Here is a 27,166-nt window from a genome sequence, read left to right on the forward strand (position 1 = left end):
GCACAGAGATAATCTTGAAGGATTTCTCATGTTTTCCCAAAGAACCGAATCAACACACTGACTGAGAGGAAGTGAGGAGGGCTGCATGTTTGGCAAAGTGCTGATATTTGGACATCTTTGTAGAAAAGAAAATAAAGTGGACTTGGGAAAGAGGTTCCAAACTTAGGGGTGTATCATAAGTAGAAGAAATATTCAGGTCACTAGAATATTTATTTTAGAAAAAATTAGAACATGTTTTAGTACACAATTTAGAACGGTTTAAAATTAACTCTTGGGTAAATCGGTAAATCCAATATTTTGAATAAATATATAATATAAATATTAAAAAAAATAAAAATTAGAACTCGTTTTAGTACAATTTTTTTCTGGTTTGAATTAAGTGAGACAAAGAAAGTTTATATCAGTCAATAAAACAACACGTTTTCAGATCATCTTTAGTACAGAACTAATTTATAAAAATATTAAATTTATTATTAAGCAAGTGAAGCTATAAAATGGAATAAACTACTATATATAAAATAAAAAGAAATAGAAGAAAAAATTTAGTGCTAAAAGTGCTTAATCTTTTCTTGAAAAAGAAATTGAGATATATTAATGAAAAAATTAACAAAAATATTGAGTTAATAAAATCGAACAAAAAGTTATGTATGTGTATGTTTCACAGTTCTCTTTCAGACTTTTTAAATCAGTGAATATTTTTACTTAAGTTGTACTAAATCTCAGAAGTCGAGTCATTCATTAATTTCCTACAGGTTCTCATGGTTAGGTTGCAACTATCCTCTATTTTTTTTTTAAATAATATCTTAGTAATAATCTTACTACATTTAGTGCTCCTTATACTACTACAATTGAGTACTAAAACCAATTAATAAAAAAAGAAAACTAACGTTTTTATACTATGATAAGATTATTGTAAAACCAGAGATATATTATTACAATTTTATTAATAATATGTTTTTTTTTATATTTATTTAATAAATAATATTTCTTTAAAGTATTTTTTCAAAAGATTGACTGAATAACTTTATTTTGGATCATACATTTTTAGCATTGACCTTTATACTCTAATTTTTCTAATGGCTTTAAACGTCGCTAAGTTTTCATACTTATAGATAAGTTATTTTTGAAGCAAGAAAATAAGATTTAATAAATATATGTACAAACACGGATTTATTTATTTTACCTAGATTTTTAAAGTTAATTAGTTAATGTTCTAAAAATTTTGATGCTTTTGTTCCATTCACAGTTTAATTTGAATATATGTTTTATGATTACCTTCAGCATAAACAACTTCAAATTTTTAAATTAACTTTTCTAGTGTACTAGTCGTTCTAATACGTTAGACGACTGTACCATTGTTCTCTAATCTTTCCATATTACACGCCTCTTGGTACCTTGTTCAAAAGAAATTTATTAACTAATCAACAATATTTACCACAAATATTCATCAACTGGAGCTATTATGAGGATGTATCTTTAAAAATAATATCATCAACCACCACGTGAGTATCGTTTTTTTGCTGCATATTCCGTAGGCTTATCTCTGCAAAATTTCACATGATTTCTTCAAGTTATCTCTTGACATTCTTGCCTTAAATATATGACGGAAAACAGGGATGAAAATTTAGGGCATTCGCCATGACCCTCAATCTGTGAGAGATCTTGAATAAGTCCATCGGGGTGCTTTGCTTAACAACATCTTAACCCTTTAGTTTTTGTGTCATAAAACATGAGAGCAAGAAGAGAAAGCGATAACACCATGGGTCAGTGTTACGCTGCAATAAGATAATTGAAAATGCACACAATGCATATACTGAGAATGTTTTCTTTTGTGCAATGTTCTCGGTAAGAAAGTTTGTTTAGAAGACGATATAAAGGATTCAGATAATAATTATTTTAAATTTTACAATTCTTAAAAATTTGAAAATATTGTATTAGGGGTTGAAGTAAAAATAAGAATGAGATACACATGATGTCGTCATAATATGAAAGTCGTCATTCCATAAAAATACGACAAAGAGATATTGTGATTATGATAAAGAGATTTATGATAAATTTCCTCAAATTTACATCTTTATGAGAGACAACAAACGTCATACAACCTATACTAACCATACAAAAATGACTAATTATCGTTGCGGATATTGTAGGTACTTCCAGTTACTCCCAAGTAACAATGTTACTCGTTACTTATTTAGTTTTGATTTTATATTTGTTTTCTTTAAGATTTTGGTCTAATAGAGTAATTTTTAAAAGAAAATTTTACAGCGATGGTTGTAATCTATTAAGGGGTTACATGGGTCTCTCAGGTAAAAAAAATCATTTTTTTTATTTTTTTTTATTTTATAGTATAACATTTGAAAAATACTTTCTGAAAATTTCAAGTCAATCGGAGTAAACCTCTCGGATGTAGAGCACTTTTAGTTATGCATTCCGCCCGCGCGCGCATAGGGTAACATGTGGTATTTCTGGGCAAGTTGTTTTTCGAGACATAATATGGGTATTTTGGGACACATCAAAAGTCCTATTAATATTTGTTTTCTAATTATTTTTAAGTTCTACACTGCTGGCAATAATCATAGCTCCACTTTTTCATACTGGAAAAACTTTGAAAAAAAAAAAATTTTGGAAAAATTAAAAAAAAACCATTTGAAGGTATTTTCAAACCGATATGGAAAATTGCCATTTGAATTTCATACCGTTAGAATTGTGAGTACTGTGATAGAATCTTTATCAAAATGGCGATTTTCGGGTGGCAATAATTATAGCTCCACTCAATAAATTTGGCTCCAGGGTGTTTATTTGCAATCAGTGAAGGTCAGTATCTTTTAGTAATTTAATTAATAACTTTATTAAGCTAATTAGAATCATTTTTATAAAGTTTTTCATGAATTTTGCTGAAATTTTGTAAGAAAAATGTTTAATGAACAAAAATAAGGGATTAAATAAGGTCTTGAAAGGGATGGAAATTGACAACCAAAAAATTTCCATAAAAATGACAAGATCCTATCACCTTTCATCCGAATTTGTCCATTTAGCCGACTTATATGCATTTTAAACCAATCCCAGGGCTAAAAATCTTCTTTTTCTAGAGGCAAAAGTGTGCAATTTTCCGTGTTTTATTTGAAAAAAACAAGTTTTCTACCGAAATTTGATGTTAAACAATGCTGACTGCTTAGTCTCATCATGTCCTGTTGATTCTGCCCCAAAACAGAATTCCAAGTGACTAAGGGGGTCTTCAGAATACTGAAATAAAAAATTATCAAAAAGAAGCTTATTGAAGTTTGATGAACAGAAAGTGTTTTACGTCATTTAAGTGGTATAAAATTATTTTTTCAGACAGAAAACAAGTTAAGACAAGATCTATCAATTTTTTATTCGAAAAAAATAATTTTGTACCACTTAAATTAAGTAAAAAAAAGTATGAAATTCAAATAGCAATTTTCCATATCGGTTTGAAAATACCTTCAAATGGTTTTCTTATTTTTTTCCAAAAAATTTTTTTTTCAAAGTTTTTCCAGTATGAAAAAGTGGAGCTATGATTATTGCCAGCAGTGTATATGAAATATTAAGCTCTTTACATATCAAATAAACATAAAACTTCTGAAATTTTATTTAATTTAAAGCGTGAAATACGCGTGAATTGGAGTGTCACATTTCACTTTTTACAAGACCTTCAGTGTGGTCAATTTTGCAGATGTCAACACAAACAGTATGCTTAGTTTTTTTCGACTTAAGTCACTTTAAAAGTGAAATTTAAACAAAATTTTTATGAAAGAGTAAAGTTTAGAACTTCTACTTAAAGGTAAATAATCCGGCTCAGTGAAATTTATTTGCATAATAGCGACTTTTGTCTGTCTCAACTGTTCCGAAATATACCACTCTTACTTCTCTAAATTTTTTGCTATTTTTCATAAAAAATGATGCATTTTTCAACATTTTTCGATAAGAATCTTATTCTGGATAGCATAAGGAACATAAATATTTGTATCAACAAAGAAAAAAATTATTTGAGAAGTTGTTCAGATGTTTGACACTTGAAATTGCTAAAAAGTATCCCGAAATACCACACGTTACCCTATTGTTGTAAAACTTTAAACGCGTTTTTCTCAAAACACCGTTTTACAATGCGGTAGTCAACATTACTCAGAGTCTACTGATACGATCTTTCTGAAATTTTACATACTTATTTTGAGAAGTATTCTGTTTGAACGAACGACTTGCCTTTCCTTTTATCAGAACCATATTTGCAATACAAAATGTGGTAAAAATAGCGTAAAATTCATACTTTTTTACAAAAACTTTTGCCAAAAATCCAAATTTTGTTTTTTTCAAAAATCCTTCGTTCATCCAGGGGTCCAACTAATCCTCTAACAGAGTATATTCGGTTTTTTGATTTCAGATGAACCTACTGGTAGAAATCCTGCCTACCGCAAGGTCTGTTTTTTGAGGAATGGTTCCGAAAATCAGCTACCAACGGTTGAATTTTCAAAATTTTTCAATTTTTTTTTTAAATTTTGTTCTAAAGTTACTCTTTCATATCTCATATCCCAAAAGTTGGAATTTCTAAAATATCTTCTACACAATAAATTATTATCAGAAAAAGGCGTATTTTTTGACCTGAGAGACCCATGTAACCCCTTAAGTGAAATTTAATTATTTAAACTTTTAAATGCAAAATCTTTTTTAAGAATTAAACGAATTTAAGAATTTATTCTATTACTGCTACAAATATTACTACTAGGATCAGTAAGAAAAACAATTACTCCCTGGAATAGTAATATTTGACTAGGAGGAAGTGGGGCAGCTTTGAAATTGGTATTTCGCTCCTATGTTTAAATGGAACTGAGCCATATCATAATGTAATTTAGCTTCTCAATCTGTGTTCTGCAGCTAAATTATATCAAGGCTCAATTTTATTTCAAAATTGATGAAAAATCCCAATTTCAAAGCTGCCCCACATAGAAAGGTGCCCCACATCCCCCCTACTCGCAGGAAATAAAAATCATCAGTGATTGCATTGGATATAGGTCAAATTTTCAATAGGGATCAAATTTGGAATTCCGAACAGCGAAGAATTGCGGAAAAACGAATTTAGAGTTCAGTCAGCTCTCTTAAAACTTGGTAAAAAAATCAGATAAATAATTTTCAGAGTAGGGGGAAGTGGGGCACCTTTGAAAGTGGGGCACCTTTGAAAGTGGGGCACATTTGAAATTGGCATTTTTCACCTATTTTTAATTAAAATTTAGCCTTATCGTGATATAATTTAGCTGCACAAACATATTGAGAAGCTAAATTACATTATGATATGGCTCAGTTCCACTTAAGCACAGGAGAAAAATCCCAATTTTAAAAGTGCCCCACTTTGAAAGGTGCCCCACTTCCCACTACCATGAATATAGAGAGAAAAAAGTTTCAATTATTTATTTCAGCATAAAGTGAAGGGTTAATTAAAATAAACACAGAGATATAAAAGGTATTCACCTAAAACTTTTCTGAAGGTAAAAAAAATTCACAATTCAGTCTTGTAGCTCTCCTAAGTTGTCGACCCCTCAGCCATGAGTAAATCTTGTCAGCGAGCTCGGGAAACAATAGGATTAAGAGATAGTATGATGTGAGATTAAAGTACAAGTACAAGGGAGACTTGTGCTGGCACACTTGAGCAAACATAGCTCGCAAATTTACTTCAAAAGCAAATATTTTTTAGCAATTCTCATGCACATGGCAGTTTTGCATGGGACATGCGACCATTTTTGGCGCAATTGCGCTCGAAGCGCCCCTCGACGGCGTGTGGCGTTGCCGCTGAACTTGGATCTGGATTCTTGTGAATGGGAGACGTTTTGTGTTAATCACTGGGCAACTCCATCACGCGTCGAATGACGGCGGGATTGGAGAGGGGCACAATTATACGACACTTCGGTTGGAACGAATGTTGAATCGTTCAGTGCGATCAGTTGATTTTTGAGCTGTGCGCCGAGAGGTGGTGTCGGTTGTATGGGCGTGAGAAAGGGGGGCCCTGCGCACTATCTGCATCTCTCTTCCGGAGAGAAAGTGAATTTGTCACACCCGCGAATCAGATGATTTTCGGTGCTCAAGCCGGCAAAATCTTGGCCACTTTCTTGTGCTGTGATTTCAGAGATTTTCTCTTCATTGTGTCTGTTGGCAAATAAAAGGAATTAAAAACCTTCCTAAGTGAACATGAAAGTTTTCACCTCTCTCAATGACACAGTGGCACGCTAAAAAATATAAAATTAAAAAAAAAGACCACTGAAAAGTGAGTTTGTAGAGGTACAAAGCCCAAGTTATTCTTTAAAAATAGTGCATTAAGAGACTCAGGGGTTAACAACCTTTGACGCATATGCACTTCAGAGCTAGTCTCCAACATTTCTATATTCTCTCGCACCATCTCACTCTCATGGAACCATCTACGGCTACAGGTGATGTGTGGTGAGAATAAGGTGAAAAATATGTCTCACCGTATACTGGAAAATTTAATACATAATGAGAAGCCATAAATTATCTCCTCTTTATCATTGAATGATTATGGTGGTGTCACGGTTTCCAGACTCAAATTGAGACACACGCAGAGGAAAAATCGCGCGAAAAGCAATTGGCATAGGAACAAAGGTGCACAGCTCTCAGTGCCGAGATATCACGAGGGGCTACACAGTACTATCAATTTGTGCTCAATCGGAAAGAAATGACTCTTTGTTTTTCAAGGTCCACTCAACACGCGAAATTGTTGTTGGTTTGTTGTTTATGTGAGAAAAAAAAGTTAAATGCGTGATTTTACAGCACAATTACAAAGTTTCGTGTTTTTATAACATGACAAAATTAATTCTAAAAAACCTCGACTCTATTGCAACTGATTATATTGCTGTGCACTGGAATTGGATCAAGCGGTTCAAAATCTAAATTGAATCAGTAGAGTTTATTAGACTAAAGCGTTTATGCAACAAATTGGACTTTCTTGTGATTCAATTTTAAAGTCTTTTAAATTGATTTTGTGCAATAAATAAATTTTTTTTTCATATAGATAGACTAGTTTATTTCGTATTTTTAAGATATTAGGACTATAAATCTATAGTTCTGTGAAACTATATATAAAACAGGTCAAATATGAATATTATAGCTGAGATTCTCTACTACATGAGCTCATTTTTTACTTGATGGAGTGCTTAGGATGGAATAATCTGATGGTGCTATTCCAATGGAAAATGAACATTTTTTTTAGCACTTTAATGTTCTAAAGTGCTTTGGCATTATCGACTTTTCTCTATGTTACTTCCAGTCTCGACTGTTTTCTCTAGTTCTCTCCGTGTTCTAAACCACGAAGAAGTAGTGGCAGGAATCAATACAAAGAAAAGTCGATAATGCAGAAGCTATTAATAATAATAATAATACAGTAGAGTCTCGCTATAGTCCATATTTGGTTCCAGATTTGACACTTGGGTCGCACTATAGTCTATAGTACAGAAATGAAATAAGCAGTCGTGACAGGAACCAATATAAAGAAAAGTCGATAATGCAGGAGCAATTTAAAACAGTAACATTCTAAAAAGACTTTTTTTTTCAAATAGCACCAATATTCAGAACTTAAAGCAAGTGAGAATCATTCGCAAGTTCAAATTGGAATACAGAATAATAAACACAGTAGTGGAAACAGGGTTGTGCCTTTACATAGTAAAAAATATTTTTTACATTTTACATGTAAAAAATATGCAGAATGTAAAAAGGAAAAATTACGCATTTTTAAATATTTCCTGCAAGCAATACCAATATTGATATTTCTTGTGAGAAATATCAAGGAAATATTTTTGGGAAAACCATGGGCTAAATTTCGTTTTGAAAACCCATAGATGTGAAGTAATTCAACGATTTTATACACACAAAACATACTGTCTGCGATGAAATAACTTTACTTTCTTCTAATTAAAAAGAACTTTGTCCATCTATCACAGATATATATTTCACTATGTTGTCTATATTAAATCCTCAACATGTTGAATTTTTTAATCGTTAACGAAAAGTCGAATCAAAATTAATATTAATAGTAATCATGTAAAGCAATGAAATATAAAAATATTTTTTTTCACTATTCGTAAATAGGCAAATGACATAACTTGATCAATAAATTTTTAAAATCTAAAAAAAAACTTTTTAATAATGTTGTATAGTAATTATATAGATTATTTTTAAGAGACTTTGATATAATGATACGCAAAAGAACTTGCAATTTGGTTTGTAATAATTGCAATGCAAATATAATACAGTGATATATTTTCTATATTTTTTATCACCATTTAACCAGAAATTAAAGCTGAAAGAAAGTGTTTCAAATAGAAGAGTTGATGAAGAATTATTTAGCTTTTCTTGTATATTTAAGAAGCCAATAAAAACTCCAGAAGTGCAGGAAAAATTAAGGATTTTATGTTCTTAAGGGAATTAACACACTACGCAAAGAATAAAGTCAAAATATATATATTTTTTTATCAATCTTCAGTAAAAACGATCATAATTTTGCATAAAACCCGCACAGCTTAAGTTAAAAAAGGTTGTCACAGAACCGGCACTGGTTCAGCATAAACTGGTTAATATTATGTTCAAATATTGCACAAATTAAGCTTAAAATGATTTTACTTGTATTTAATACACCCACATCTTTAATACGAAAAGGTTAAAATTACAAATAAGGGAGACTGGGGCAAATCTTGTCAAAACGCATATTTAATTCTTTCACGAGCACTGAGAAAACTTAAACGTTTTGTAATGAGCATATTCTTATAGGAAATTTACTGCTCTACAACATTGCAGAAGACTATTTTCCTGTATCTCGAAAGAAATGTGATTTTCGAATAATTTTCTAAAAGTCAATTTTGTGGAAATTCTCAAAATTGCTGGGGCAAATTTTGTCAGTCTTCGGATAATCTGTGACGTTTTACTCTCGCAAACGTTAAACATATCAAATAGACATATTTTTATAGGAAATTTATTCCTCTACAATTTTGTCAAAGATAATTTTTCTCTATCTTAACGAGAAATGTGTTTAAATTGAGCTAATCAGTATTGATATTTTCTGTAAGCCAAATATTCCAAAAATAGGGCTCAAAATTTGATTATTTTTTATTTTACATAATCCTTCCTCGAATCCCTTGAAACTTTGTGAGTTTAAGAAAGTTCATGAAGGCTATATATAATAAAAATTTCAAGCCTCAGTCTCTTTTATTTTAGAAAATAGTGAATATTGAAATTTTCGTTTTGACAAATTTTGCACCAGTCTCCCCTAATGTTAGAAATTTTACTAAGCTTCTGGAATTAAATAATTTTGGTAGTGTCTATTCTTACTAGGTTTGTTCGCCCTAGAGTCTCAAAAATCTTTTAAGGTTTTTTTGTTTTTTGTTTTTAATTTGTGTATTTGAATATTTTTATGTAGAAGATTTTTAGTTTTCATTAAACAAATATTTCGTAATACAAACACTGTTTTTAAATTTCAATAAATTTACATTCTTCGTTCGGAAATAACTTAATATTAATAGATAACCAGGGGGCCAATTCTGACCGTATCTAGTCAGACTACATATATGTAGTCTGACTACATAGCTGTACATGTACACTGCTGGTGAATGTGTGTGAGTGTAGTCGAGACACATTTTTCAGTATTGCCGTATCCCTATCTAGTCTCTGGGATTCGTTAAGTTGGTTAACGAATTGAAAACGCGACAACCCCTGACTAGATAGGAGACTACATAGCCAAAAGCTATCTAGGCACCTCTTGGACATGCCTAGATGGCAAAAATTTCTCTGAAATTGACCAAAAATGTCTTTAATATAGTTGAAGACATTCGGTAAATGTAAAAAATGCTAAATAATTAAAGTTATATGAAATGTATGCACAAATTCCACATATTTAAAATTGCATTTTTTTGTATGCAAAAGTCCACTCAAAATTAGAATATTTCATTACATCTAACGTTTGAAAGCTTAGAATCGCTGTTATTTGAATTTAAAATTTCTTTTCTAAGGTTAATTTTTTATGGATGTATGGTTGCCTATTTAAAAATGTGCCACCCTTAAATTTTATTGCTCGAATTCAAAGAGGGAGCAAGAATATTCTCATTTCTTTGAAAGAGAAGATTAAATTAAATTAAAAAAAAGAGATATAAAATATTTTGATGTATTAACTTGTTCATTTTCCTCTTTAGAAGATATAAACATTTAAAGACTTAAGGTCTCGCGTTCACTAATCAAGATAATTTGTGAAAATAAAGAATTATAAAGATGTATAAATATAAAAAATAGTTTTTAATCCACGAGGTTTGTTAAGAAAAGACTTAAAAATTCTGCAAGCTACGTACATTTTGTCTGAAGTACTCTTACATTCTTAACACAAAAATTAGTAGAACTCTTTAATATCTCTTTAGAATATTATAACAATATTATTGTTGTCTTTCAGAAGCATTATATCATATTAAACAATAAACAATAAATATAATGATGGAGTATTTACCAAAAAAAACTTTTCTTATAGAAAACGATTATAGCCAGAAATTATTTATTATCAAATACCACAAACCTTTTGCAAGAAATAAAGGAATTATTTATTACTTTACATCTTTTTTAAATGAAGAAAATGGGTAATTTAATGCACCCACAATATTAATGCAGCAATTCCCAAAAAAAGATTCAATTTGAATTCAAATAATTACCGCGAAAATAAATAGCGATTTTCAGTCTCAATCAGTGTGTCTCCACTGAATTTCGTCAATTGCGGTAGTTGTCTCAGTCACCGCCGTGTTTTCGTAGTTGACTAAATGAAAAACAACAGCTCCGCAAAAGACAGTTTTGTGCAGTTTAATCGCGGAAAAACCTATTAATTCGATTAGAATCTGTAAAATACATTTGAATAAGGTATTATCTTTTTTCCAAAGTGTTTTAGTGCCTGTATTCGTAGGTAGTAAAATGTGAAGTGGCAAAAGCTCGGCATCCTGTGGCTCACACACACACAGAGACATTTCAACGAAGCTATGTAGTCTCTTACTACATAGCAAATAAATGGTCAGAATTGGCCCCCAGACTTGTAAGTCTTTGTTTTTAAATTTACTGTCAAATCTACATTTATAAAAGGATTTCAAAGTCCTATGGCGTTTTAGAAAGATCATTTATTCTTAAAACTTCCTAGGAGGCTAAAATTAGCGCTAGTTATTGAGTCATTCTACAATCATGCAAAAACATCGATTATTTCTTTTAATAAAAAATATATATCTCAGAAATGGATTCATTAGGTTAAAAAAAGATCATTAAACTTTGAACAAGTTTCCCAATGTTTTTATTGTCCGTCCAATGAATAAATTTAAACGTTAAAGTGCGATACTGCTGTTTGGGAAACTTTTTACATTAATTTTGGACTGTAAAAGGCATTATCATAAAAAATATGGAAAAATAATAAATTAAAGGTAATCATGTCATTGTTTGGTCATTTCATTATCATATAATGTGCAAATTAAACATTTTATTATGAGAAAAGGGTTTTTAAAATCGAACACATCTGTTTAACTTTGTATTTAATGTACCATTGAGGCCGAAGTGATATGATTTACACAATGACTCATGGTTTTCACATTCCGATTTTCTTTTTATTTAATTCTAATCAGCAAATAATTTGACTTTAAAATTTATTGGGCGCTTACGTCATGTTTTAATACAAAAACGTCGAATTTATTTATTTTTAAATAGCACTTTCAGCATTTTTTTCTGAAATGCGCGCAAGAATTATTTTTTACAAGCTCAAAAAAATGCCACTTGGTGACCCCTTTGACTATCTTAAGCATCCTCGTCATAGTCTGACCATCCATTCCTATTTAATTCCCATTATTTACTTCTTACTCACACATCTAAGCACTTTTCACTGAGAAAAATTATCTGACCGAAATCGTGAAAACCCTCAGGAATTTATTGAATTTAGCTGTGTGTTATCTAAATAAATAAGATTTCCCTCAGTGAATGCAGCACAAGCTGATAACAATTGATATTATTTACTCAAGTGCCAAGACACGCTTCAGAGACTGTTCAGTTACTCAATATTGTGCTCAATGTTAGCTACATCTCGCTGAATTCTGGCTAGAGCTCAAATAATTGCTATAGGATTTATCCTTAAACTTATCAAGGTGATTCATAGGGAAAGGAAAAGTGAAGTGAAACTTAATGTTTTGGCGCGAAAAGTTGCCAATTGCTGGGAATTCGCTCTCAAAGAGCGTGCAGACGAAAGGAGAAAATCAATCTAACGAGAAATTCTCCTGACCTGCCCCAACTTTGGAGTGGTTCAAGTTGAATTTGTGGAGTTCATTTACCTGTTGATTTTTGGTATACCGTGAAATATGGGCAGAATGGAGTGGTTTCGCAGAATCTTCAATAGATCATCAGCACCTGCCTCTCCAACTCCTGCCCACGATGAAAGCCTTGAGACCGAGGAGGAGTACAGACAGAGATGGTATTCCGTGAGAGTCATCTACTTTACCATGTTCCTTATGTCACTGGGCTTTAGCATCATTCTCACAGGCATCTGGCCCTATCTCAACATGGTAAGAAATCGAAAACGTATAATTCTCTTCCCGAATTAATCAAGAATCTTAATTAGGAATAAAAAATTATTATAGATTCATTAAGAACAAAAACGCTTTTCATTTGAATCTTTTTAAAAAAAAATCTAAAAACACTTTTAATAATTTAAATTTAGTCTTTAGGTGTCTACACATTGAGCACAATTTTCGTCAAAAATTGCTTTTTTGAAGGAAATTGGCTGCAGTGCTGCAGGCAGAAACGTCAAAATTCTGTCAAAAATGCAATTTTTGACAAAAATTGCTCCCAATGTGTAGAGGCCTTTAAAGACTAATTTAAATTATTTACAAGGGGGAGATATTTCGGTTGGAAGTGGTGTACGGTTGAAAACGAAGTGCTTGGAAGTCTTTGAAAGTGGAAGTGCCTGAATATAAGGTCTTTTCTGCCTAATTCCGTATTGTTCGGACTATGCTAATTTTAGTTGAAATTTTTAATTCGAACGGCAGTGTAATTTAAAAAGATTTTTTTTTGACATTTTACAAGTTCGGTTATGACAATGAAATGGGGCAAATATGCTCAAATTTATTACAGCTTAATTTGTATAGTAATTTTTCCGAGGTAATATTCAGCTGAATAATAATTTTCTTAAATTATTACGTGAATTTCAAATTCAAAATTGCTCGTAAATATAGTAGATTCTCGCTAATTCGGCTGTTTTAAGATCCGGATTACTTTACAATTTGAGCAACAGTTGAATTTGAAAAAAGTTTGTTGACATTTTTCAAGTTTGATAGTGATTATCGTGATTATCAAATGAAGCAAATATGCTAAAATTTGCTATGGTTTGCCTTAGTTTCGATATGATTTTGCGTTATTAAGGGATTTTCATGAAATTTGTAATAGCAATGAGCATGTAAACTCAATATGAGTATGCATATCAACAAAAAATCGTTGCAGTTCAAACAGTTTGATGCCCGAATTCTCTCTAATTCGGTTGATATATCGGTCCCAAATGCCCGAATTTGAGAGAGTCTACTGTAATGACCTAGCTATTGCAATTGTCTTTGAATCCATGCTCTAAAAATGATTAAAAGTGGCTTTGAAAATTACGAAATAGGGATTTATTCTTCGAAATATGAAATCCATTTTAAACGGTCTGTAATACTGATGGTAATATTGTGAGTATCCTAGTGGAAGAAAATTTTTCAATAACAATTGAAGAGATTATTAAAATAATGGAAAATAATAATTCCATCGTATTTCGCTTTGTAGAAAAGCTTGGATGTGTTTAAAAGCTCGCTACATGGGTACCATATTTTTCACGGGAAGGAATAAGAGGAACTGTATAAATGTGGCTATATTTCTCCTGATATATTGCTACAAAGATTCTTTTCTGAATCGTGATTGATTGGCGACAGGTGATGAGAAATTTCTCTAATATAACAGTAATGGAAAAGGTCCTGAAAAAAATATCCAAGTTTGTTGCAAAATTTAATTAGCAATCATTAAAAACCTTTCCCAAGAATGCAAAATGTTTTAATTTTAAAGGATTTTGAAGGCAAGGAGAGAATCAAGTTTAATAAAAAATGAAGATACTTCTAAAGCGCTGAATTAGTTGTTGTACTCGTACTTTTGGTCTCTTACAGACTTTTAAACGCAGTTTCAATTGTTACAAACAACAGTACATTTTTTTTTTAAAAACTATTTTCCAAAATTAGCTTCACTGGTCTCTTATGAAAATCCAAAATAACTATGCAAGAATATTTGTTCGCTAGAATTTCAAAATATAAGCAAAATGTTAATAATATGCGTAATAATAAATTTCTTGAGATATTTTTTAAAGTTTTCTTAACTAGATTTCTCATCAGATTAAATAAACTATTTATTTCTAAATATGAAAAGTGCATGAAGTGCAGGAAGTGCTGGAAGTATTGCAGAATTTTCAAGAGTGTTGCGAAATTTGGAAGTGCGAAGGGCTATTCCTTACAAATTGTGGAAGTGCCTGGAAGTGGTGTACACATTTTCACCCTAATATCTCCCCCTTGATTATTTATTTTTAAAATTAAATTTTTAAAATTTATTCTGCTCATATTTCTTGATTTTTAAAAATTATTTGCTAACTATGATGACGGTAATAGATATGGGGTAGTATTCTGATGAAAATGGTCATGAGAATACTACCCCATGAATTTTGATGAAAGTGGTGTGGTGCATGAATGCATCAAATTAGAGAAATGTTCTTGGTAAAAAAAAAGATATCAGAAGTTATTAAATTTCTTTGAAATATGTGAATTTTCATCAACGCTTTATTCATCTGCCAATCAATGTTGAATATTTTATCAGCTAGAAAAAATATTCTTAGATATTTAGCTTAAAATAAAATGCAAAACTTGTTTAATCATAGGGGGAAGTGGGGCACCTTTGAAATTGGGATTTTTCACCTATTTTTAAATAAAATTGAACCTTATCGTGGTATGATTTAGCTGCACAAACCGATTGAGAACCTATATTATATCACGATAAGGCTCAATTTTATTTAAAAATAGGTGAAAAATCCCAATTTCAAAGGTACCCCAGTTTCAAAGGTGCCCCACTTCCCCCTACGTACAATAAGTTGATCTAGGTTTACCACTAGATTTTTGCTCATCACTGACTAATTTCCCTTTCAGCTCGATCCCCAAGCCGGTAAAGATTTCATGGGATACATCGTGGGCGCCAATCCTTTTGGTCAAATGCTTTTTAGTCCTCTATTTGGCTACTGGAGCAACAAGTTGTCTTCTATTCGAATCCCTCTTCTGATTTCACTGTCCATCTTCACCACTGCTAGTGCTGTATACTCTTCCATTGAGATTCTGCCCTCTCATCACAAATACTGGATGCTCATCTCGCGCTTCTTCGTTGGTGTCAGTTCCTCAAATATTGCAGTATGCAGATCTTATCTGTCTGCAGCCACAAGACTCAAGGAACGAACTGGAGCAGTTGCCATGGTATCCCTAGCTCAAGTTCTTGGCTTTGTAGTGGGTCCTGCCCTACAAGCAGCCGTCACTCAATTGGGAGAAAAAGGTCTGGTTATTCCAGGTTTTCTACATCTCAATATGTATACAGCAGCTGGATGGATCAATGTCCTTCTAGGAATTTTGAACTTTTGTATGTTCTTGCCAATGTTCTTCAAGGTATGGAGCTTTTGAGATTATTTACCAATTGCACTCTCAATTAAATATTTCCTTTAAAATTTCAGGAGAGAAGAATCGCAGCCAAAGAAGCCATGATTCTTCAAGGAAAGGATGATGAACGGGCAACATGGAAGTCTATCAAGCCAGACTATTTTTCAGCCTGGACTCTTATTGTGGCTTTCTTCATCCTGGTTTTCAATTTTGTTTTACTAGAAACGTAAGTTAACATTTTATCTCTTTGATTTAGTTTTAAGTAGCTGATTCAATCGACGAACACTTGAGAGAAATCCGAAAAAGTTAAAATAACATTCCAGAAATGTTAATTTTGCCTTGCATTATTGATCCGATATCGGTGTAAATATTATGCTTTTTAGGTGTACTATGGGTTAAACTTACCCTTTTTAATGTTAATTTTACACTTAAAAAGGTGTAAAATTAACATAAAAAATGTTGATATATTTTTACACCTAAAAAGTGTTAAAAGTACGAGGAAAAAAGTTAATCGCACCCCCTTTTTTTTCTCAGTGAATTGTCCATATTGTTCACATGGCCGATATTGACTCATTTCGAGTATCTGAAATTTTCAAAAGGCCATCCCATCTCTTATAGGAATAGCTTAATGTGGATTATCTTAAGTGAGATTGCATTCCACAAGTACATGAGCTTAAAGAAATCATTCTTTCTAGTAATTTAATATAAAATATTGAAGAGGTTCTAGAAAACATTAACCAATTTACGCAAGTGTGGAACTATTGGAAAGATTTTGAAATTCTGAACAGTCTTAACTGATTTTGAACAAACCGACAAATAATTCTATTCAAAATTAAATGGTCTTTTTGTGTTTGCAATTAAATAATTTGCAGCTAATACCTGAACAAAATGTAGGCATAAACACTTAAACTAGTATTATGCAGAGTTGCGAGGCATTGTTCACTCTTTTAATAGAAATTTTGTACCGCAAGATTACTAAAATTTGGATTTTTTGAAAGATTTTGAAATCTTTGAAATCGGTTAGAGGCCAAACGGTAAGAGCTATCGACTTTCGGTCTTCGATGACCCCCCCCCCCCGCCAATCAGCTAAGTCAACGTTAGACAGACTTTGTTTCTTTTTCCCGTCACCCTCCTCTTTCTCCTCAATTACTGTAAATAAAAATAAAACATAAATGATAAAATAATGTAATAAAATTATTATAGAATTATTAAAATTAATAAAAATAAATGAATAGTAAAAAACAGCGCGATAGTGAAATTTTTTTATCACAATAAGAAATATAATTATTTGGCTAAAATATCGGCAACTTATTAATGGATTTGTGTTACAAAAATAAACATTCCTGTTGCATATGCATAGTATCAATCTTTGCAATATACACTTATAAATAAATCAACTCAATTTATTGCCAGAACTTAACTGAATTGTTTTCGCTATTGACGTACAAAAATATATTTATATTGATCAACAAAATAAAAGAGAATTCTTACTCTTTGCTATATTATTTTGACAGAGTTTTTTTTATCATTAGTTTAAGTAAATTTAAGCTTTGTATTTGTAAGGATGATGTCTTCTCTAAATTTGAAAAAGTTTTATATAGACGAATATCCTTTTAAATGAATGCTTATCGAAATATATTCGAATATACAGTAATATTTGTGATTTTTTAAAATTTTCCATAAATAAAAATAAAATTAGTTCTTAACCCTCTAACAGGTAAGACCGCCACAGGGCGGTCATACTATAAATCGCATTTACTGCGGTAATATTACTTATTTGAAGTTAAATATCTACATAGTGTCCTCAGTTATAGTCTTACTAACGTATTTTCTGAAGCTGAACTCATTTTGACCTTTCGTTTGCTTACTATCTTCAGTTTTGTGTGACAGGTCAGAGAAAAAACAACAAAATGTCGTTCGCGACATTTTTCGTTTTCAAATGCAAAAAAGATTGTTTTAAAGTAATCTAACTGTAGTAAAGAATCTTATTTCCTGAAAGATATGTTCTTCTAGTTTGTATATTTCAATTGATAAGTGTGAAAAAACTAAAAGTATGAGTTTTAGAAGAAAAAAAGGAAGACCGCCTGTGGGCGGTCTTATCGGTTTAGGTGTAAAATTATCAAAAATTACCGATTTTGTTATTTAATTGTATTGCTTGTTCTAGCAAAATATATTATTATTTTGCTATATATTAATCATGGAAAACAATTGAGATTACACGAAGACTGTCCAGAATGAGTAAAATGGTCGACTTTTGCGAATTAAGCGAAATTGATAAAGAAGTAGACTTCAACAGTGATGATGTATTCCCTAATTCGTCCTTTAATGCCCCAGATCGTGAAATAAAACCAGAAGATGATCAATGTATTTAAAAGGTCATTCAAATTATACAAAAAAATGACGTTCTCATACCTAGCCTACGATCTATTAGTTTAAAATCAGTCTAATTGAAACACCTTGAGCTTAATTAACGTCTAATTATAAAAATTACAAACGTTTTTTTCCTAAAAATTATTATTTTTTAGATAATCATACAACATTCATCCATTTTAATATTCATTTATTTTTCTATTTGTTCACTATTTTTCTATAAAAATATTTCAGTCTTTTTATACCTTAACCCTTTAACGACGAGACACTTTTTACGGGCTGAAAATCAACAATAAAAATTAAACTGAGAAACATAATCAATGATAAGTCTTATATCTAACCTTGGAAAGTCCAACAGAGTCTGATTCTGTGTATTTTGTGCTTCTATGAACGATAGGGACAAAAATAGCCCAAAAATTTAAGTAATTTTTCTGACAATACCAATGAATAATATTTTTCGCTTTAATGAAAAATATTACGTAGTTTTGTTTGCCAAAAGGGTTTTGCTTAAAAAAATTGGAAGTATAAAAAATAAATAAAATCAATTATGAATTTGAGAATTTAAAAATTCGCCATTTTCGAGCTTAAATATTTACTACATATCAAATAACTGGAGACTTGCAAAAAATATTCTAAATTCCTTCAACCTTCTACTTTGCAATTATGCACAGACATAAGAAAAAATAACTTTAGGTAGTCAGGAAAAATTATTTTCTTTATGGGACACCGATATGTTCCATTCGTCCTTAAAGGGTTAAACCGATATGACTGCCTCCAGGCGGTCTTTACTTTTTCTCACCTGGCGCCCAAACGGAAAGAGATAATGAAGAATGGATGGTATTTTTGAGTTCAGTGAACCATTAATTACCCTAGACAAAATTATTTAACTACATTTTTTGCATATTAAAGAAAACACTGTTAGAGGGTTAAGTTAGACCCCTCTTAACTTAAGAGTTTTCAGTATTTTAAAAAATTATCTTTTTTCTATTTCAGTCTGGGCACTTCACTTACAATGGATCAATTTGCTTGGACCAAGATGGAAGCCCTGTCCTATATGGGTATCCTGATGTCCGTTGGAGCTGTTATTGCCTGTATTACCTTTGTGGCAATCAATCCGCTGTGTAAGCGGTTTGACGAAAGAAAAGTCCTTCTATGGGGAGGATTCTTTTTCATGGTCCTTGGCAGGGCCCTCTACATTCCATGGGGGAGCGAACCACCCATTATCGCTGAAGTTGGTAATAGCACTGTTGTTGACACAGAAGAAATTGTAGGATGTCCTTCAACTCAAGAATGGTGTCGAACAACTCCCGCCATGACGATAACGCAATTTCTGTTGGGATATATAACAACATCAATTGGGTATCCTATTGGAGTAACGCTCATCCAGACAATATTCTCTAAGGTTTTAGGGCCTAGACCTCAGGGCACTTGGATGGGCCTGATGACTGGTTCAGGTTGTCTTTCGAGGGTTTTGGGACCTGTCTTCGTAGGGTATATATACACGCGACTAGGGACTTACTGGACCTTTGGAGTGACCACAGTAATGATGGCCGTGGCTATGGTATGGTTGTGCATGTTCTGTGATCGTCTTGTACCACCAGAACTAGACCATCTACCAACACCAGCTGCCGTTGAACTCCAGGAGATGTCAATGGTCAAACATGCTTCTAGGGAATCCCTGGACAGAACACCAGATCCTGAATTAGTAGCCCTCAATAAACCAGTAAAAGTCGAAGATCGATAAGACCACAATATTTTATCTTGTTTTACAAATCACAAATTAATAAAAATGTAACCTAATTTTATACAAAAAAAATGGCGGGATTTTTTTTCACTTTTCTCACTGAATATTGTTAGATGATGGGTTTTTCATCTTCTCAGCTTGCTGCACGGTATCCGGAAGTTTAGCATTGAGTGTCTCTGGAGCTTGGAGGATCAGAAAACCAGCAACAATGGCTGTTCCACAGAACAAAATCATTGGCATGGATTTTGAAAATTTAGCCTGAAATTTTAAAGAATTCGTTAAATTTAAATATTTAAATTTGATTTTGACAAGCAAAAAGTTGTCACTTACTAAAAGGGGAGTTTGTGGAGCAACTGCTGCTCCAATTCTTCCAACAGTCGAGCAGAATGATAGCAAACTACTTCTCAGTTCTGTTGGGAATATCTCTGTGGTGTATAAATAAATGCTGGTAAAAGATATTGTAATCCCAAAACGTCCAATTAAGAATAAGATTAGTCTGAGGGCTGTTAAATCAGCTCCGACAAAGATAAAAGTCAGACAAGCAGCTCCACTGAGGAGAAAAGCACTGCATAATGTCCATCGCCTTCCGATGCGATCCAGGACGAGGTAAGAACAGATGAATGAAGGGATTTCGATGAAACATCCCAAGATAAAGCTGGTATGGATATTCTCACCGAACGACGCAGAATTAATGACCAATCCGTAGTACACGAAAGTATTTGTGATCCAGCAAAAGGAACAAATAGCTAGACGGATGAGGAGGGCAGGAGAACTGAAAATACTGGCAATTGGATAGCTTTTTTTCTTCTTCTTCGCCACAGGATTGATCTTCAGTTCTGGTACATTCCCATGTAGTATGGCGATGGTTTCTTCCGAAAGTAGAACTTTGTTCTTTTTTGCGGCTTTGCGGATAATCTGACTTGCTTCATCCTGGCGCCCCATGGTCAGTAGCCACCGAACACTCTCTGGGATGAGCCAAAAATATGCCACAACAATGAGGCATGGAAAGTAGAGCCATCTCAGCATATCGCGCCAGTAATCCTGCCACAAAGATAAGACAGTTTAATAGCTCATCACACTCATGCTTCATGTAAATAAAACTTCGATAAGGGATTTTTCGCGTCGCTGGGGAGTATAATCCATGAGTTAGATATTTGGGAGCAAAAACTCATCATCTATTCTTAAAATGCTAGAAATTTTGGATTTTAATTAAATGATTTGGGTTTAACACTTATATTACAGTGTCGTTCAAAAAGCGGGGTAAAGCTTTCCAGTGATTTGCTGAATGCTTGAAATTGCAACTTATTTATGCCTTGAAAGTTATTTTCCTATTTCTTTGGATGAATAAAGTTTTTTACCGGTTTAATATTCATGGGTTTAATCAATCTTTAACGGTTCATAACCGTTTTGGACCGAGTTGCATTAAAATATGCCTGAAAAAACGTGAAGAGATGTACTTTGAATAAAAATCATTTTACCGATTTTAGTTGTAACCAGTTTAATTTTTTTCAAAGATTCAAAGATTATAATTATTAGATCTTGTCCAAAAGTGTCTAAACTTCTCTTAATATTGAAATAATTTGGGAGAGAGGATTTACGTTTCAAAGTCGGACAGCGCGGAATGTCGGACAAATCAGTTTTGGAGTTCGGATTTTGATTATCTGAACATAATTCAGTAAAATTATGTAATTCTAGAGTACATTTATTTAAGTCACTTTACTGTCAAGTTTCAAAGGGAATTGTAGAATTTAGAAATTGCCCAAAATTCCGCGTAGTTTAAATTATGAATGTTTTGCCTATGCACTTTTTGGAAAAAATACTTTCCGGAGTTTATCTGAACTATAGGGGAGACCGGGGTACAATTAGCCAGGGGTAGAAGTAGACAGTGGAATTTTCTCGTTTCCCTTAAAATGTACATTGAGCAAAGTATTTTTTAATGAAAGCAGAAACACATCCCCATATTCCCAGAAATATTTGTAAGTCTGATCCTGTTATCCTACAATTTAGAAGCATTTTTATAAAATGGGTATAAAATTGTAGTTTTGATGTTACAGTTTTTGACCCAGCATTTTGTTTTCTGAGTTATTAGTCAAAAACTCATAGTTTTACTTTGTTTCTGGTTCAAAAAAGTTAATTAAGAGATATTTTTCATGTTAATCAAGAGATATTTTTTTGGACAATAATTATTTACTTTTTTGTATAAGAAGATAAACACTGAAATAGCCCTCGGGGCAGATGTAGTCACTCTTCCGCGGCGGGCTAAAACTATCAATGATTTTTCACTATTAGGTACTATTGATATTCCATGCAATATTGCCATCCGGATGAGCAATTTGTCAAATAGATTTTTACAGGATGTCTGCATCAATTTTGCCGCAATTACCAAAATGTCATAAAGAAGTCGGCTAAAGCTTTTTTTTAGGTTTAAGTGACATATTTAGCATCAGTGGGCTTCAGTGTATCAAGCAAAACAATATTTGGTATCTCCAGTTTAAAATTTCGTCTGGAAAACCGGTGACAATTAGTACCCCAAAATTGACTATATCTTTCCAGGCCGGGGCACGTGTAGCCAATGTGTATTTTCTATTTTCATTATCCTCTATAGAAAAATTCAAGGATTTTAGAGCTTTGAACTACATGGTTTCTTATAGCCAATATCCTAATGCTACTTATAAAGCATAAAAACATTAGACAAACCTTATCATTTTTTTCGCAAATCATGTGCGAAAAAAGCCTCATTTGCTAGCTAAAAGTACCCCGGTCTTCGCTATCGTTTTTGTTTGTTTCTGGCAAAAGGAACTGACAAATATTTCGAATTTTGAATTACAATAATTCATGAAAAATTTGTATTTCAAGAGTGTTTTTTTATTGTTTTATTTGTTTCGTAGATGATTTCTTTATGCAGAAAGATTTCCTGAATTTTCTGCTTAACCTCCTGACCGATTGTGAAAAAATTAAAATTAAAACCATTGAAAAGGTCTTTTTGATAGTCTTGATTTTTTTTATATCTTTCGTGTGCTCAAAATTTTCAATGTTATATTATTTCAAGAAAAATTACCAAGATACGGTACAATATTTACTTCCCATTTAGAACTTTTAAATACTTCATACCTTCAAATTCTTTTACTAATTCTTTTTTATTTATTGTTAGTTTGTTCTAATTGTCTTTTTGAGTTTCATTTTTTTGAATAGTTATTTTTCTGAAACTACAAAGACTTAAAGTTTTTTTTATCTGAACCATTTCTCATTCTTTTTATAAAGTATATTGACTAACGATTTTATAAGTCATTGGATATTCACAAAAATATTGCAAACGAGTATTTTGTCCATTCCATTAATTCTTATCCATATTTCCTTGAGATTTTCAAAGATCAAAGTTCAAAGAATTCTGGCTAAGATTATCAACCGATTACACTATCTTCCAATAGCTCTAATAATAATAATGAATTTATGTTGAAAATTCTGTTCTGTTCGCTATCGTATAGGTATTATTCTGTAAGGAAAATTTTTAAATAAATTAATCAATCTATTAAAAAATTAAATGTCGAGAAACACCCCCAACAGAAAATTGCAGGAAAATCGCGAATTACTTGAATTTTATAACTTTAATGTTTCTAATGCTGTTTTGCTAACATTTTGCCAAAAGGATATTCTTGTCTGGGATGTATATCTTGTATATCTTGTATATCTTGTATATATTCTTGTATATCTTGGGATGTTTCACATTTTCATATTTTTTATATAAAAAATACATTTTTTGACAAACTTTTAACTATAGGAAGAAGTAAGGCTCTTTTCATTTAAGGTACTTTGAAATTTAGTTATTTTCTTCTACACAGAAAAAAATATTTTGTAAAAATGTTCGTAAATGTTTGTGAATTCCTATGGGGGAGTTACGAAATGCTCGTGAATCGTAAAACCCACAAACAAGTTCGTAAAAGTTTGTACTTTTTTCACAAACTTTGTTCGTAACATGATCACTTGACGAGCATTTTTTGTATTTTTACAAACATTTGTACGTAAATGTTCATAAACACACAAAAAATGTTCATGATATTTTGTTATTTGTTCGTAAATTATTCGTCAGATAAACAAAAATTTACGAACAAATGACAAAATTTTACTAACATTTTTTTGTGTGTTTACGAACATTTACGGACAAATGTTTGTAAAAGTACAAAAAATGCTCGTCAAATGATCATGTTACGAACAATGTTTGGTGGAAAAAGTACAAACTTTTACGAACTTGTTTGTGGGTTATACGATTCACGAGCATTTCCTAACTACCCCATAGGAATTCACAAACATTTATGAACATTTTTACAAAATATTTTCTTCTGTGCATATTTAAAAGGACTAGAGTCTCATCATAATTCAATTTAGTTTCACAATTGATTTGTCAAACTACTATCATGGTAAAGTCCAATTCCATTTAAAAATCGGTGAAAAAGCGATATTTTAAAGGCACTCCAATTCAAAGGTACTCCACTTCCCGCTAACCAACATTCTGTTTAATTGTATTACGAATTTTTGCGAGGGATTTATTAATTAACTAACCTGAGTGAGGGCTACGAATCCTAGGATAGCTCCTCCGGTGGTGTAGAAGCAATTTATGAAGAGAGTTCCAAAAGCTCTCTTACTGGGTCCCACCAGTTCCATCCCCAGTACATAGCCACATGCATAGATCCCTGAGCCCAGAGCCATTTCTAGAAATTCAAAGATCACGAGCATTGTGTAACTGGTGGCGAAGGACTTGATAATTCCACAGAGTCCACAGCACAGAGTGGAAATGATAAAAGCGGTCTTCCTCCCAAAGCGATCAGAGAAGAAACCAGTGATGGGCAGAGCGATGAATTGTCCAATGTTGGCCATTGTACCCACAAAGGCCAACTTCCACTCATTTTCTGCACAGGTGAGATTCCATTCGGACACGATGGTTCTCTTAGTGGTATCAAATATAAAATCACTACACGGAACTGAGAGATCGTGATCAAAATTGGAAGCATCACAGGTTTCAACAGATCTATTGAGTACACTAAAACGGTCACATTTTGAAAATTTTCCATCAAACTGGGGAATGGAGAGTTCGAGAAGAGTTGTATTGGCCGAGTAGTTCGATCCTGGAGGTTCACACTCGTCAATTCGACATCGATAGTTCATATCAGCAGCAGAGAAAACATAACTAAATCCATAAACTGGAGGTAGGAGAACTACAAGTGAGATTAGGATGTAATTCTTGAGTTGAAACACTCCAAAATCTCCCAATTCCTGCAGCACTTTGTCCCACTTGGTCTCTTCGCGACTCATCTTGGGCTTCCGGATATACAAGCTCAATCGCACGACTTTCAGTTGGGAAGCTGCGCCAGTAACTGAATGAACTGCCTCGTTCAATCCTGCTGAGAAGCTATGGGCAAAGAGCTTATCTTTCACTATCACTATATTGAAATGTGTACAATAATAAGGCCTACCAAATAGTTGTCTGCCTCTGATAGTATGTTTTCTTATCACGCATCATTTTTAATTGTGACCAAATGATGCATCTTGCATTTAGCAAATATCTTTTCCTATTTACTTACCCGATTTTATGTACACTCTGTACACATTTTATGCTAAAAATTAGCCCATGTCTCTGGGAGCATGCTCATTCAATTTTATCTCCTGCATGAGGTAATCACTCGTGTTGCTACTGAAGATTTACTATCTGGCCTCTTATTAACCCATTTTGAAACATCATCCTCTCTAACTGAAAAATTTATCAATTAGGCTATTTTTAGTCACAAATCCCGGCATTTGTGGGCAGTCAAGGCTAGTGAAATCTTAGTATTTGGTGTACTCTGACAATAAATATTTTTGTGATAACTTATGATCATGTGGAAGATTAGATGTTCTATTGACCTCAATCTGTGTTATCGTATTGAGAGGAAATTGATTTGTCAACAAATTACTAAATTAAATTAAATATTATACATTTTTGACACATTTGATCACAGTCCCAGAGAGAGAATCACATTATTCGCAATATTATCACTCTTTTTACATGGAACTGACTAAATTATAACCGTTTAATTTATTCTCAAAGGATTATAATTTAGAAATTCTAAGATATCGAGAAAAATCTTGCCTCCGTGTTTACCCGTTTAGGGTGAACTAAACACCTATTGACACCCTTCCAGTAAAAATTTGGACACTTTTCGTTTAGAAAAATGTGAAATAGAGAAAAAAACGCTAGGGTAAGTGTACCAAATTTCGGTACAGTTGCATGCAAGCGCCAAAGTCTCGAGTTTGAAATGCAATATTTTTATTACAAATTGAATTTTTTGATACTTTTTTATAAGGAGTGTTGCTTGGAATCTTGAAGACAGTTAATCGTCTTTATTTTCTCTGAAATCATTTTTAATACATTTTAAAATGATTAAAAATGTAGACATAGCATTGGTGGCCTATTCCGACCACCTTCATTCTCATAGTTCCTTGCTCTTCCGGAATTCTTCCACTGTCTTTATCAGATCATCTTGCTCGTCGAAGCGATATTTTTTGTTATTTTTTTGCATTGTATAATTTCTAGAGTGTGCAAATAACTAAATATTCATGGAAATTTTAGGAAGAAAAAATGTGGCCGGAATTGCAAACTGGCCGGAATTTGGTACACTTAACCTATACCTTTTGCATTTTATTAGATGTTAAATAAATTTCAATATTTTGACGAAAGTATCAATAGGGATTCCCTCTTGAAGAGGTGTTCCTTTGACAGTTCGTTGTGACTTCGAACTCAATATAAAAGAATTACACCGTAAAAGATATCACCTTCTGGTTTTCGTTAGCCCATCTTCCCATGTGAACATTGCCAATAGGTATTTCTTTATTTATTTTAATAATATTTTTAAAAAAAATATAGACTTTTATATAATTATTTCCCTATTGTGCTTTTTTTCAAACAATAAATGTATGTACACTTCTTTTTCAACACGTTTTACCTTGACTAAAATTCGAATGTGCTTTTGTGCCTTATTTCTTCGAAAAGAAACCCAATCACTGTATCCAAATGAAAATATTGATAAGAAATAAATAAAATTATATGTCGCAATCCCAAAAATTTTTCCTACAAAATAATCTCTCAATTATTTTCCTCACAAGTTCAATAATTCCTAAGGCTATCAGTGTGCGACAAATGGAATTATTGCCAATGGGTGTCGATGGAAAAAAATAACTTATCTGAAAACAATATGTCCCATAAATACAAAATGTTTAATCACTTCATAATCAATCAGAAATTAATTGAGAACGAGATGGAAAATCAAATCATAAAGCAAATTTGCATCGATACAGCAATAAA

The 27,166-nt window shown here is 32.2% G+C and overlaps 2 protein-coding genes across 15 annotated transcripts; one reads left to right on the forward strand and one right to left on the reverse strand.

The window, feature by feature from the left end:
* The first annotated feature begins 5,948 nt into the window (after nucleotides 1-5,948).
* Nucleotides 5,949-19,905, forward strand: LOC129803020 (major facilitator superfamily domain-containing protein 8). Of its 14 annotated transcripts, none has more exons than XM_055849319.1 (5): nucleotides 5,949-6,458; nucleotides 12,042-12,578; nucleotides 15,225-15,728; nucleotides 15,794-15,945; nucleotides 19,083-19,905. In XM_055849319.1, exons 2-5 carry the CDS (start codon nucleotides 12,375-12,377, stop codon nucleotides 19,831-19,833), a joined length of 1,611 nt encoding a protein of 536 aa, XP_055705294.1. In that variant the 5' UTR covers nucleotides 5,949-6,458; nucleotides 12,042-12,374; the 3' UTR covers nucleotides 19,834-19,905. The 14 variants fall into 14 exon arrangements, with proteins under 14 accessions (XP_055705294.1, XP_055705303.1, XP_055705293.1 ...); XM_055849328.1 differs by having other exon boundaries at nucleotides 12,383-12,578; XM_055849318.1 differs by having other exon boundaries at nucleotides 5,949-6,447.
* LOC129803019 (organic cation transporter protein-like) lies at nucleotides 19,827-25,239 on the reverse strand. Its single transcript, XM_055849314.1, has 3 exons — nucleotides 24,391-25,239; nucleotides 20,164-20,874; nucleotides 19,827-20,091 (listed from the first exon to the last, which is right to left on the reverse strand). The coding sequence occupies exons 1-3, from the start codon at nucleotides 25,138-25,140 to the stop codon at nucleotides 19,930-19,932; spliced, it is 1,623 nt and encodes a 540-aa protein (XP_055705289.1). The 5' UTR covers nucleotides 25,141-25,239; the 3' UTR covers nucleotides 19,827-19,929.
* Nucleotides 25,240-27,166: the final 1,927 nt, after the last annotated feature.

The sequence above is a fragment of the Phlebotomus papatasi genome, chromosome 2, assembly GCF_024763615.1.
Source record: "Phlebotomus papatasi isolate M1 chromosome 2, Ppap_2.1, whole genome shotgun sequence".
Taxonomy (NCBI): Eukaryota; Metazoa; Arthropoda; class Insecta; order Diptera; family Psychodidae; genus Phlebotomus; species Phlebotomus papatasi.

What these genes read in the sequence shown, in the direction of transcription:
- LOC129803020 (XM_055849319.1), top strand. Translation starts at nt 12,375, where the DNA reads ATGGGCAGAATGGAGTGGTTTCGCAGAATCTTCAATAGATCATCAGCA. An exon ending in TCTGGCCCTATCTCAACATG is followed by an intron (nt 12,579 to 15,224) that starts GTAAGAAATCGA and finishes TTTCCCTTTCAG; the next exon opens with CTCGATCCCCAAGCCGGTAA. An exon ending in TCTTGCCAATGTTCTTCAAG is followed by an intron (nt 15,729 to 15,793) that starts GTATGGAGCTTT and finishes TTAAAATTTCAG; the next exon opens with GAGAGAAGAATCGCAGCCAA.
- LOC129803019 (XM_055849314.1), bottom strand. Translation starts at nt 25,140, where the DNA reads ATGAGTCGCGAAGAGACCAAGTGGGACAAAGTGCTGCAGGAATTGGGA. An exon ending in GATTCGTAGCCCTCACTCAG is followed by an intron (nt 20,875 to 24,390) that starts GTTAGTTAATTA and finishes TCTTTGTGGCAG; the next exon opens with GATTACTGGCGCGATATGCT. An exon ending in CTCCACAAACTCCCCTTTTA is followed by an intron (nt 20,092 to 20,163) that starts GTAAGTGACAAC and finishes TTAAAATTTCAG; the next exon opens with GCTAAATTTTCAAAATCCAT.